This window comes from Manduca sexta, chromosome 27, assembly GCF_014839805.1.
Source record: "Manduca sexta isolate Smith_Timp_Sample1 chromosome 27, JHU_Msex_v1.0, whole genome shotgun sequence".
Classification (NCBI taxonomy): Eukaryota; Metazoa; Arthropoda; class Insecta; order Lepidoptera; family Sphingidae; genus Manduca; species Manduca sexta.
The window spans coordinates 19,697,078-19,711,371 of NC_051141.1; the positions used below are offsets into that span (position 1 = coordinate 19,697,078).

A 14,294-nucleotide genomic window follows, 5' to 3' on the forward strand; every position below is an offset into this window, starting at 1 on the left:
CGCTCGTCAGGATTTCACTGTACGTTACTATAATCCACGTTTCTCGTAACCACAAGCCCTACGCTACAGAGGACAAAAGAGAAAGCCGTATAAGGTATCTCTGTTCATCGTTGGTCTGCGCGGAGTGATTGCGACAGAGGGGCGAGACTGAGGCGGGGGGCGCATATCGCGCGGAGTGGGAGCGCGCGGGGCGGCATCAGTAGTCGCACGCGGAGCGCCGTGACGGAGCCACGCGCGTTGTGTTAAAATATTTCGTTCAACATCACATGTAAGCACGATGGATGTCCTGCCCAGCGGCAATCTTTTCCGCGAGCTGCAGGATGTGACGGACACCGGCTACTTCGAGTGGAAGGTGTCTCTGGAGGACTACTGGCAACAGGTGACCCATGCTGTGCGTCCCGCAGTGGTGCGGCCACGACTCGCAACTCGCGGCATCGCGCCCTTGCGAACTCGCTGAGCGCCTTAACACTTCCAACAATTTTCGAATGACAGTGTAGGGTGGCCGTGCGCTTGCGTGCTGTGTCGGTCGATTTTATTCCTTTTGCCGTTGCACACTTGGTTTTTTGAAAAGCTAAGCTCTGGTTTAATCATCAACGGTCAGTTTACGTACGCTTTCGGACGGTTACGCCACGTCCAAAAATATATACGGCCGATGTTTGAACTACGCTGCGGCAACTCATGCCGTTAATGTTGTAAAGTGTATAACAATCACTATTTACATTCAAATAGTAGGGGACGTTAACGACAGTTTGTTTTTAAAACTTTATATCCGTGTCAAAACTTTGTTTGGAAGTGCAGCGCGCGGTGCACGATTCGACCGAGGAATGCGCCGGCTACCACGACCGACGCGGACTCGATCCTAGTAGCCGGTGAGCGGCGCGTTCAAATGCATATTTCAATTTTCATTACCGACTTAATTGCACGGGATCACGGCGCGGTGCGCGTGCAGCGCGCGATGTACTCGATGCACCCGAGTCGCTTCGTCATAATGACGGCGTTGCGGTGCCGGCGCGCGATCATCCGGCGCGATATGTTTTGAATTTGTTTGTTTTTAGCGACATATTCTGTTGAAATTGTTATTGTTTAATTAATTGTTTATTTTGATTTTATTTTTGTGCCTATTTTTATTTTATGTGTTTTATGGATGATTTTGTTTCTTTTTTTGTTTTGTTATTAGTTGGAATATGTTTGTTTACACATTTAGGTGACCTTTACTCCGAAATTTATGATTTTTAATGTTACGTACTTGATTTAACAACCATTAACCGAAAGCAACTTATTTATGAATATCGCGTTGATTTAAAACGGCCAATTAATACAATATGATTAAACCAACTTTTAGATTATATTCAGCAAGTGTGAATGCATGCAATGTATAGCACTTGTTACAACGAATGTAGACGTAATTAACATATACATATGAGTTTTATGTAATTTCTCAGAGCCAGTGTAATTTTGCATTCGTCTGAGGACTAGTGCAGTATCACGTAGCACTTACTTTTGTTGTATAGATAATATTGTGATAAAAAAAAATCAGATGCGGTAATCGTCAAAATTTTGCCGGCCTTCATACTATAAGCAGAAGGAATCGCTATGTCTAATTTTGTCGACCCTAACGAAAATTTTCACACAAATATTGCCGTTTGACCAAACCTTACCTAGAAAGCCCCTTGAAAAGATTTAAACGCTGTAAAATTTTACAATCGTGTCCGGTTATAATTTTGTCGGAACTAGGATTTTTTTAGTGGGCAGCTACTATGAGTGCTCTACACCTGGATGGTAGCGCATTCGATTCTTAGTTGGCTCTTATTTTCAACTTTTTTTTTCTCGGTCAACTTACGGTCTTACGTTCATTATAAGCCATAATGAAATAAAGAATTAATTTTAGCTGGTGACACTTTACTTCGATGCTTAACGTATTTTCAGTCGGCATCGAACCCGCGACTTCAACGAGACGACATACACTGCATCAGTTAATCTAAAGCACTATTTTAAAACAAATCTAAATTAGTTGAGCATAAAAAATAATTTTATACAATGAAACATGTCGGAGTGCATTCGTCGAAATCTACTGTACAGCATTACAGTGACTATATTGTTAGCGGACTTCCTCGACGCTCTCTATTGGATTTTATAACAATTTATGTATAATAATGCTTAAAATGTTTATAAAATATAAAATTATCATCATTTATATTGATTTATAAAATAAGGCAGATTTGATTTTATAAAATTTTATCTATGTAGAGTTTTACTTGGAATTGTATTTGCGCTATTTGACCTTTCGTCATTATATATCTTGGATTTAATTTATTTAGAGCGGCGATAGCCTATAGAGTGTGGAACGGACTGCCGAGACATATGTCCCCAGATTTATATCCCAAAGGCGAACACCTCTGACTTTAGGGGAGGCCCATGTTCAGCAATAGACATCCGGCGGCTGATGATGATGATGATTCAGGTCAGCTTTATGCGGTGTCACGAACTCACGTCATCATTATCAACCCGTCGCGGTCCACTGCTGGACATAGGCCTCTCCCAAAGTATGCCACAGAGCTGGTCCTGTCTTATGCATCCAGTCACAGTATCTGGCCAGACTACGTACGGCGTCACGTACTACGTTTGCCAAGACGCGGCTCCAGTCCAGAACGTGATTACTCCAGCGGTTATCTGTTCGGCGACATATATGACCAGCCCATTACCACTTCAAACTACTAACTTAACCTACGAACTCTACTATCGAAATTTTCTTTGCACCACATCATAGATTCGAAAACTGGGAGGCTTTGCCAACTTAATAATAAAACGTAAATCGAAGTAGAGACAACAGGTTTATAGACACTAATGATTGCGTTTCATTCGATAGATTTCTCCACTTTTTGTATAATTATTTAAACAATAATACGAGCGTGTGTCTGGGTCAACGATCTAGACATTAATTAATAATCTTAAACTCTTACTGGTGGAAATTTATCGAAAATACCTTTGAAAATTTAGATTGAACTTATTAAAGGGTATTTGACTTCATAATCGTTAAACTATTTAGATATTGGATTAGAGATAGTTAATTTACCTAGGTGTATATCGCGTATGTTAAACGAATTTTCCACTCCATTTATAAACACATATAAGGAGCTTAGAAAAATCTAAAACCAGTCTTAATATATTCTTTGGCCCTGTTATACCCACGGCTTCCTACAGCGTTGCTCTACCAGAATTTATAACAGATTCAATTTTACTCAAACCCATCGCAATTAAATCTCACCTCGTTACAAAAAAGAACTTCAAACTTATTACTCGATGATGCATAAAATATTTTTGGAGTTTCCATACGATGGGTTTAAAGTAGTTTGACTCACGTTAAAACCGCAGGATAATGCGAAAAAAAAGTTATCTTAACCAGCGAACAGGAAAGCTTTCAGAATTGAAAGGCTTTTGCATATTTGATAATGGACAATACCTATTTATACAACGTGATATGTTATATATAGGTATATAGACGGTGATAGCCTAGTTAGGAGTGGAATGGCTGCCGTAACGAATGTCCGCTGGTTCAAAGACCATGGGCCCACACCTCTGACTTTTCTAAAGTAATGTGTATATTTCTTAAAAATTATAGCTTACTTTAACTGTGAAGGAAAACGTTGCGAAGAAACCTGTAATCTGAGAAGTTCTCTATAGGAATTTTGAGGGTATGTGAAGTCTACCAACCCGCACTAGCGTGGTGGATAGACTAAGGCCTAAGTCCTCTCAGTAGTAGAGGAGGCTCATGCCCAGCGGTGGGATAGTATATAATACAGGGCTGATATTATTATTATATAATGTGTTTTGATTCAACTTGTATCTCTATGAAGAATTACACTGTTACTCAGTGTTCAGTTATCCGTTTTAACATTAAATAATTTGAGAGTTAAGTTTAGAACACTAAACAAATAAATAAAAATGTTAGTTCTTAGTGACTAACTCTTTGATTAACAGGCAAGTTGTTCTTTAAGCAAGCAAAAAACTTACAGTTTGCAGTAGAATACTAAAGATATTTTCCTTAAATCGTCCTTTAACTGGATCATTGCTTTCGGATACTTGGTTAGTTATTTTATTTGATGTTTTTCTGGAAAGTCTAAATGGTCAATGACTTAGTATCTCTCTTCACCCTGGGAAGGTTTTGTATCAGTTTCGTGTAGTCTAAATGTCAACTAAAAAGCGCCTCCTGTCAATGCTTTAGTGGCGATCCCTTGTCTTTATGGTCGACATTATTTCGGTTGGACCATGAATACCTCAGATAAAGATCTTTACATATTATTTAACGCAAGTAACATTGTCATTGCAAGTTTTAGTTTCAACTGTTTTGACATAAATCACTTTGTTTTTAAGTATATTTACAGGGTCATTTTGATATGTCGTTAAGTGAAACCACATACTTATCTTCTTATAAGTAACACTTTACAGTTAGTTACTCGAACCGAACTTAAGCGGCGATAGCCTAATTGGGTGTGGAACGGTCTGCCAAGACGAATGTCCGCAGGTTCAAATCCCAAGGGCACACACCTCTGACTTTTCTAAAAAATCATGTGTGTATTCTTTGTGAATTTATCGTTCGCTTTAACGGTGAAGGAAAACATCGTGAGGAAACCTGCACATCCTAGAAGTTCTCTATAGGAATTTCGAAGGTGTGTGAAGTCTACCAATCCGCACTAGGCCAGCGTGGTGGACTAAGGCCTAATCCCTCTCAGTAGTAGAGGAGGCCCGTGCTCAGCAGTGGGCAAGTATATAATACAGGGCTGATATTATTATTATTATTATACTCGAACCGTACATGGAAAATCAAAATTAGTAATGTCATTTAGTTAGTCATCTCAGCAATTATAACCCTTATTGTTATCAGTAATAGGAACTAATAACTCACCGTTATGTTTTAGACGGCGGATATGACACTCTAAATCTAATCCTTCAGTTATAATTCCAGTGTAATATAATGTATAATTCAGAGCGCTGGGATATACCTATACTGTTGCTATTTTCGAACAGAGGATTTCTGTTAGTAGAGCGAATTATTTATCTCTAAAACTACATTTAAACGTGACTGCGTCACCATAAATATATCTTTGAATCAAAAAGCATTAATGTAGCATTTTGGTAATAAAATCTGGGATCAGTAATTCAAGAGATCACAGCTAAATTCATAAGCTCTACATTCGACATTAAAAGGCATTCAATAAATGGTATTTTTAAATTCAAATAAAACTCTTTTAATATTTAAAATGAGAATGAGAAATATCGATGATTCACTGGCACAACTGTAGTGTTGAACAATGTCGATTAATATTATCGAACGTCGATAAGACAGAGCAGGAAACGCGTGATGTAAACACGTTATTTTTAGCCCCGCATAATAGTTATGTTTTATGCCAGACCGTAACGCTGTTCTTCTTCCAGAGGGAAATTTGGGGTGAAATGTTTATATTAGGGGTCATTGACACTTACAAAAGTTAAATTAGACCTCTTATGGTTAGAGTAAATGGTTCTTCATGACAAGTTGTACTATTAGAATTTATCTAGTTTCATAGTGTTTTATTTGAATTAAATATTTCTGTGATTTAGTAAATGCGTAAATATAAACCGCCAATGCTAATAATGTTAGTAAAATAGTCCAATGCAACGTGTAGACACAACTCTAGAAATTTAGGAGTCATAGTAGAGTTTTCTACTTCGAAGTGGCTGTGTGGCGCCCAAATAATGATTAAAAAGCTATGCCATTCGTATCATTATAAAATTACAACTCAACAGATCATAATACGTAAAGAAATTCTACATGCAATCGCGACTCCAACGTCACGGCTCCAAATCCACGGCTACCCACTACTTATTCACTGCCTCATAACGGAATAAAAATCAAGTGAATGATTTCGATTCAATTTTATTTCATCCCATTTTCATCTTGTACTTTGATGCTGCGAGTCCGAATGGCTGCATCACTTAAATTTGACGTGCAACATGTCTGGCAACGTTGACACGTTGCTGGTGAATAACTGGCTCACTATTACAAGGTTCTATGTTAATTTGAAATATGAGATTTAAAATTTTCTTGTTTTTACCACCATAAATTCTTCTATAGGAACCGGGAGTGTACAAGATAGATTGCGACTATGGCCTCTTTTTTATCGGTTAAATAAAAATAAATATAGGGACCCGCGTAAAGAACATATAACTGATGTGAAACACCGACGCTCTACGAAGTTTGCAGTTAATAAACATCCGGGAGAAGGCTCAAATCATTATCTTAGCTCACATAAGGTAGAAGTACTTGCAAAAGAAACTGATTCATACCTATCCGCGAGGTTATTAAAATTTTAAACATCCAAATTTCGATACAGAAGATGATTGCGAGCTTGCAGAAGTCTGGGATATTCTGATACATTTAATTAAATGGAAACCCAAAAGACCGGCTGCCAGACTTCAAGACACTGTGAGCTCATTCTGCGTAGACCGAACCATGGTAATATGTAGGAATATATTATAGTAAATTTGATTTGCGAAACACCAACACCTCATTTCGCCCCGTGACCATGTAGGATGTAAAGTCGACACTTCGAAAGAAATTAAAATATAAAATCCGCGATAAAATTCGAATACTAGTTTTATTTCAATATTTTTATGTTGGTAAATAATAAAAAGGTAGTAAATAAACATCAGGCATTATTGAACATTTTTAATGAAAAAAAAACATAGAATCATGTAATACATAATTCAATTTGTTCAAAAAATATAATTTACCCTTGTAATGTTTTCTTATGTTTACGCGAATGTTAGACATTGAAATAAAACTATTTATTATAATAAAAAACTGCCGATATAATCCAAAAAATAGTTTCATTTCAATGACTTTGTAATAATGAGCCAGTGACATGATGCATTCAATATTATAATAACATAAAGCCGATTAATGATTTCTACCGATTCCAAATCACTCCTGATAGTAAACCAATGAAAATAAGTAAAATATCAAGTTATAATAAGTTACAACAAAACTATTCCAATTGATAAATTTTTGGGTTTGATTAGAAAAAAGATTATGATGGTTTATCAAATCATTAGTACGAAAATTTCATCTCACGGACAACGTATTTTCATAATCTATACATAATTATTCAAAATGATATTTGATTATGATAAATAAATAAATGATTATAAACATACTGACTAGTCTATCAGAGAGATAGTCCGTTCCAAAACAAATATTCAATGCATTCTTCCGGACTAACAGCCTGTGTTAATTCAGCTGGTCTCTTTGTGTGCCAAAATCGATGTTTCCGTATAACCATCCATTCGGCAAGTTCATGCACTAGTTATGTGTTTCATCAAACATATTTAAATACACATTTTAAAACATCCCTTTTAAATTTCTATCAAATTGTTTTAAATGTTATTTTCTTGTATTTTTTAATACATTCATTAACAAGGAAAGCCAGGTCGCCGAGCTGTATTACATTTACGATAAACAGTTTGGCTCATGCTGTCTGTTGCATATTTATGCTACTTCGTCACGACACCACACAGCCCCGGGAAAGAAAAGAATACTTTATGTGCATACATGCATTCTGCTGGAATTGAGGCCGTTTCAGTTATAGATTTAGGAGCCTTGAGGATTTAGGGTTGGCTACTGCTTCTATTGAAACTGGAAGTTGTTTCTACTAAAGTAATATTGAACTTCATTAACAAGGTCATAAAATTGCAAATTTTATAACACAAAATATAGCACACTGCAACAGTGTCATGATTAACCCACCACTTGTTCATAACGCTGAAAAAGAAACATTGTGAGGAAACCTGCATACCTGAGGAGTCTTCTATAGCAATTTCGAGGGTATGTGAAGTCTGCCAATCTGCACTAGTCTAGCGTGGTGAACACAGGCCTAATCCCTCTCAGTAGTAAAGGAGACCCGTGCCCGGCAATGAGACAGTACATAACACAGGGCTGATATTATTATGCTTTTGGCATGTCATGAAGTTTTCTTAAAAAATGCTAAGTATCACGACTCTAAAAAACGTCTTAACTAACAAAGAGTCATGTAGAACTTAACAGTCTTTTGTAAAAAAAAAAATTCTGGTACTTAGCATTTAGATTTATGCTTTATAACTGTTCCACGCAAGGATTAATGCCCTTTACTTATAACAGTACCACGAGAGAAAATATAACGATTACCGATTGCAATATTTACGATTATCGATAAATCATCGGCCAGGCACCGCACTAGATGATAACCGACAGGATGTGAATCATTCGAATAATATAACGCTATTTAAATGAACTAAGATATTTTTATATAATTTTATTTTTAGCTTAACACTAAAATATATTTCTACGAAATATATATTAGCATTTTTATGTTGCATAAAATCTGCACGTATTAATTATTAGAATAACTTAATTTTACGTTTTAAAAATAATATACATAGCTGCTTAAAAAGAATAATTAAAGTAATATCATTATTACTAGTTGTTGTTTATAGCGGCCCAGATATTATTATGTTTGTTTTACCTGAACGTCACAGCTTGTTCTCGTTTTTCAGTAATTTATCCGCTTTGTAACTTTATGAGTCATTTCAAATATAAATACAATGACCATTTAGTTAACGACTGATTAGAAATATTGTTGTTAAGGTACACCTAGAAGTAGGTGACTATTTTGGCTGCTGGAACCTCGGTTAGGTTAAATGTAAATATTTTTTTCGCACTAAAGTCCAGGCACATAATATCTTATGTTTGTACGAGCAACCGCTCGCGCTAAAGCATTTTTTCTGCAAAAGTTGCTTAAATAATATACGACGCCAGCGCCATCTGGTTAAAAATTATTATTAAAGAATATTATCTCATATGGGAACTAATTATTGGGAGAAAGTAGCCTATGGGTTAATTTGGGACATGGTCTGCACTTATACTATCTCATCCAAATCCGTTTTTTTTTCTGCGTTATCTTCTAACACACATACAAACATCCAAATATTTCCACAAAATTATATATTTATAATATTAGTAAGATTATGCACGTAATATAATCGTTGACCGTAAACGTATTGTGTGAAAAGTGTGACGCGCTACGTAAGACTAAATATTATTATATAAAAACCAAACAGTGTTAGTTTTACCATTGAATTCCATCGTCAAACGATTTTACAAAAATAGATATAATACTTTGATTTTATAGCATAAAATATAACTTTGGAGTCGTTAAAATGATTACTACACGCAAATAGACTTCAATATAGCTACGTAATTTATGATTACATATTTGTTTAGCAGTCTGTGTTGCAAATGATTCATTCTCGTTCGATTGACAAACGCGATCTGCAAATATTTGTATTGGGTCTGAGTTGCGATTTATTCTTCGTTTAAGTCGTAGTCAGTATTTTTTAAGTTTAACCAGATTTTGTTCGTAGCTCTACTTGTGTCCAAGTGCCTACCTAGGACGAATTATAGCTTTTAATACTCATTATTTATAGACTGACGTTTTTATTTAAAAAATGTAGGTAGGTATGTACATTCATATTCAATTACTTTTTTCATATGACTTATAACAGATGGGGCTTCATACCATTATATTGATACTAATTCTAGCAATAACTTGGTCTATGTGCCAAAATTCACACAAATCTATTCAATAGTAACAAAACTCAAGCACAAAACTTTTAAAATTTATGGGATGACAATTTGCGGGTAGTAATTTCTAATACTTTGCCATTGTATTTTTAGTTATGCATCTTTATATACACCATATAAGTCCGAGAAACTATGTTATATTATAAGACTAGCGACCCGCCCCGGCTTCGCACGAGTGCAATGCTGACTATTTAATGGATGTTATTATTATACATATAAACCTTCCTCTTGAATCACTCTATCTATTAAAAAAACCGCATCAAAATCCGTTGCGTAGTTTTAAAGATTTAAGCATACAAAGGTAGGGACTGAGAAAGCGACTTTGTTTTATACTATGTAGTGATATCGAGTGCTACTGCACAGTATGTTGTGATGAGATATTTCTTGTTTTGCTGACACGACTCACTTTTCGTCGTAAAAACACTTCGAACTTGTGTTACTATTTTAATATCATGGATAAACATTAGTATTTTCAAATAAATAGCTGATAAACTTATCGTTAAAGATAAGCCATCTATTTTGGTCATTCAGTTTTAATGCTCTCATTTTATGCTATTTTCGTCTTTTCAAAGTTTACTAGTATTCTGTATTTCAAAGGTCATACGATTTATATTTCCTTGCTGAATTGAAGGAACAAAGTCTATTTTAACAACAGTTGAAAATGCTGATCACGTAATTAATATATATTTTTTATACGGCAAATTGATCCTACTGCACCTGATGGTAAGTACAGTGGCGTCCAATATAATGTCGATTGACGAGAGATGATTACCCCTCGTTAGTCAACACAATTATGCCGGCCTGTTCGAACCGGATATACATAGACTAATCTCGGAATGCACCACATTTACACAATATCCGTTTTATCACAATTGCGAGTAGTTTTGCGAATTTTAAGGCAGCTCGTTTCGCTTCAAACTACCACCTGAGTTTACCGCGAAACAAATGTCATCACGATCGAAGGAGACTTCATGTTGTTGACAACATTGCCAATTGGCTTTCCATTTAGATGGCTTAAATCGCCTTTAATTATAATAATGCCGTTCATTTTTGTACGTATTATTTCTTAATAATATCAGCTCTGTATTATATACTTGCCCACTGCTGAGCACAGGCCTCCTCTACTACTGAGAGGGATTAGGCCTTAGTCCACCACGCTGGCCTAGTGCGGATTGGTAGACTTCACTCACCTTCGAAATTCTTATAGAGAACTTCTTAGATGTGCAGGTTTCCTCACGATGTTTTCCTTCACCGTTAAAGCGAACGATAAATTCACAAAGTATTATTTCTTATTATGACAAATTATGTTAATGTTTTAGCTAGTTTTAGCTACTTTTTGTTAAATAAAAATAAAATTCTTTACTTTAATAACAGTTATCGATCCTCGAAATTTAATATCTCTGTTTAATACAGACGTTTAAAGACTGAATTTTATGATTAAAATATTAAGGTCTATTTTTGAGAAGATATTTAGAAATAGCAAAACTCGAACTCTTTCATAAGGACACCTTGGTAACTTTAAAGATACAATAATTTCATTATCAATTTCTAGTAACTGTTAAGCCTTAATTATATTGATCAAACGTTTAATATTCAACCGTATAACCAATAAAAATGTAACCGTAATTTCACAAATTAACTATTTAACGGGATAACTCTACTGTGGATTTAAATTTAGTTAACTCTATCATTCCTGTATTTGGAACGCCAATACCGGTGTAGCCGGATATACGAGACGGATTTTTCCGGTATCTCGATATATTTTTGTATTTTGGTGAAACGAGGAATACGGATGGCTTTTATTATTTTTGCATAATGTTTTATGACAATGTAGTTTTTTTGCTTTTAAACAGGAACGGGCGTGATCTAGAAAATGATGAAACTTTGTTCTACCTTAATAATAATATCAGCCCTGTATCATATACTTGCCCACTGCTGAGCACAGGCCTCCTCTACTACTGAGAGGGATTAGGCCTTAGTCCACCACGCTGGCCTAGTGCGAATTGGTAGACTTCATACACCTTCGAAATTCCTATAGAGAACTTCTCAGATGTGCAGGTTTCCTCACGATGTTTTCCTTCACCGTTAAAGCGAACGATAAATTCACAAAGAATACAAACACAATTTATATAGAAAAAATATTATCAACTGGGAATCGAACGAAGTATTTTTAATTTTGTAGCCCACCTCACTAAACCAATGGAGGTAAATTAAACAAATACCATAACCAAGGTCACACAGAAAACAAACTTATCCATTCGCATTCCTCAATTCTAATTATCTAAGTCCTTCAATGCAATGATTCATGATTACACAATAACGTATAGTATGAACAGCTGATCATAAATCGCCTCCTTATCAGTTCTGATAAGCAATACAGATAAGGAACTCGATGATGGACCACATAGCACGTATACAATGTAATGTCAAATACTTTTAAACAGACCGGCATAATTATTCCGACTGGCAAGTAAAAATCTTAAGTCGCTCTATCTTGACCCCAGTTGCCATCAGGTGCAGTAGGATCACTATATTAAATATGGTGAATGGTAATAACATGGTGTATATATAATGATAAGTTTTAACTGCACAAAACGTAATGATTTCTTAAGTTTACGCGAATGTTAGACATTAAAATTAAACTATTTAAGGACTTTATCGCAGTTTTAATATTCCTGCGTAGATCGGACCAATAATAGCTAAAATTAAAAAAAATGTCTAAATATACAATGTAGGTAGATATTGTAACTTTGAATTTGCGGATGAACAACAACTTAGTCCGCCAAGTGACCGTGCAAAGTCTTCGAAACGTCGGGAAAGAAGTAAAATATTAAAACCGCGATAAAATCCGTTAATTTGAATGCACAAAGCGTCTAATATCCAAATAAATGTGAGTGTTTTCATTATCGTTATGTCCGGGATTCCAATGCTTAGAATGCTAGGCTCCATTCATATCACTTTACAAGTTGACGTAGTGGTACTCTGGTTGGTGTACGCTTTTTGTCCGTTCTCTGAAACTGTTTTAGGAAAGTTTGTTTAGTAATAGGAACCCAAGTCGTCTCTGATAGTGCAATACAGCGTAACTAGCACCGGTAAATACTTTGTTAATAACAGAAAGTACTAATTTCGAATAAAAATTACCAACCTACTACCCAATTAAATTGCTTAAATCAAATTTACTCTATCACACATAAAAAAAATCCACTGTATATTTTTCAAGTTAAAAAGTAGAGTAAAAGAGCTTGTAATACACATGTTCGTCCCCTGTAAAAATAATAATAATATCAGCCCTATATCACTGCTGAGCACGGATATCCTCTACTACTCAGAGAGATTAGGTCTTAGTCCATGACGTTCGTATACGACATACCCTCAAAATTTTTATAAAAAAACTTCTCAAAAATGCAGGTTTCTTCACAATATTTTGTATCACTCCACCTCTGTGGAAAATACGTCTAAATACCTCATTTTATATTTCTACAAACCTGTTGACTAACTTTCCTATGTTGTCACGGGGTCGAACAATTCCACGAATTATTTTCACTTTCATCGAAATACGCAACATTGAAAGCGGAATGTACTATTTGGACGAGCGTTGTGTGGGTGAAAGGTCAAAGGCGTGGACTATTTATTTAGTACGTTGACATTAGTTTTGCTGGAAATTTAATAAATGCTCTATATGCGGAATGGTTAAGGCGTGGGATGACTCCAAACATTTTTTATTCTCAACCTTTAGGTCTGTAATTTAATTTTGTTGGGAATTTGAGAGTTATAAACAAAACTTTGTGCTAATCACTGTGATGCTGGGAGCAGACTAAAGTCCAGTAATTAATATCAACTGTAATTGATCGAGACAATCTCTAAGCTTGACATGCAGGTATCATTTTTGTTTGCTCACTATTTTCCGAGCTGACTCGGTCGGACTACGAGTATGCCGTAACACTTTTAGGAAGTCATTTATTCTACTGACTTGACGATGTCGCATCTAAGCGTAGCGCTATTTTGCGCGGTATAGCAGTAATTTTACCTCTTAATTATTTATTATGATTTATAAAATATAAACCTTAGTGACCCTTTGTTTCGCGGTGAAAAATGATTTATTGCCACCAGATCTTACAGCCGACCTTACCGTGAAACCAGCATTCATTAGGCCTAAAATTGACTGCATTAATAGTAAAGAGGTTGTGGCTGGGCGCGGCGGCGTCTCAGCGCGCAATGACAGGCGAGACTTGTCTGCGGCGGACTTTCGTCTTTCGCCTCGACCTCGACCCCGTGTCGACCTTGCGATAGCGACCTGCCTAATAAACATTTATTGGACGACTAGGTTTTACCTGCGGGTTTGCCCGAAGTCTACCCAAACTGATAGCATGTATTCATTATAAAAATTACGGCTTGTGTCAATGTCCAATCCATTAAAAAATTAATGCGATTTATTCCAGAATTCCTAAACCCTTCCGTTTATAAAGTGTAGAATCCATGACGCAATAAACCAAACACAAACTTTCTGTCATGAATGTTTTGATCCCTTGAACTCGAAAGCCGAGCCATAAATACAAAGGAAACCATAAGAACTTTTGTAAATGAACAGTCACCGGTTATATAAAGAACGCACCGCAAAATAAACCAAGTGTTAACCTTG

At 35.8% G+C, this 14,294-nt stretch overlaps 1 protein-coding gene across 2 annotated transcripts in view; it reads left to right on the top strand.

Moving 5' to 3' along the window:
• Window positions 1–214: 214 nt before the first annotated feature.
• The window catches only part of LOC115441442 (Krueppel-like factor luna), a 147,389-nt gene continuing 133,309 nt past the window's right edge, over window positions 215–14,294 (top strand). For both annotated transcript variants that reach the window (XM_030166235.1, XM_030166236.1), the window contains exon 1: window positions 215–379. In XM_030166235.1, the coding sequence (XP_030022095.1) occupies window positions 278–379 (102 nt within the window). In that variant the 5' untranslated portion in view covers window positions 215–277. The remainder of the gene's footprint in view (window positions 380–14,294) is intronic.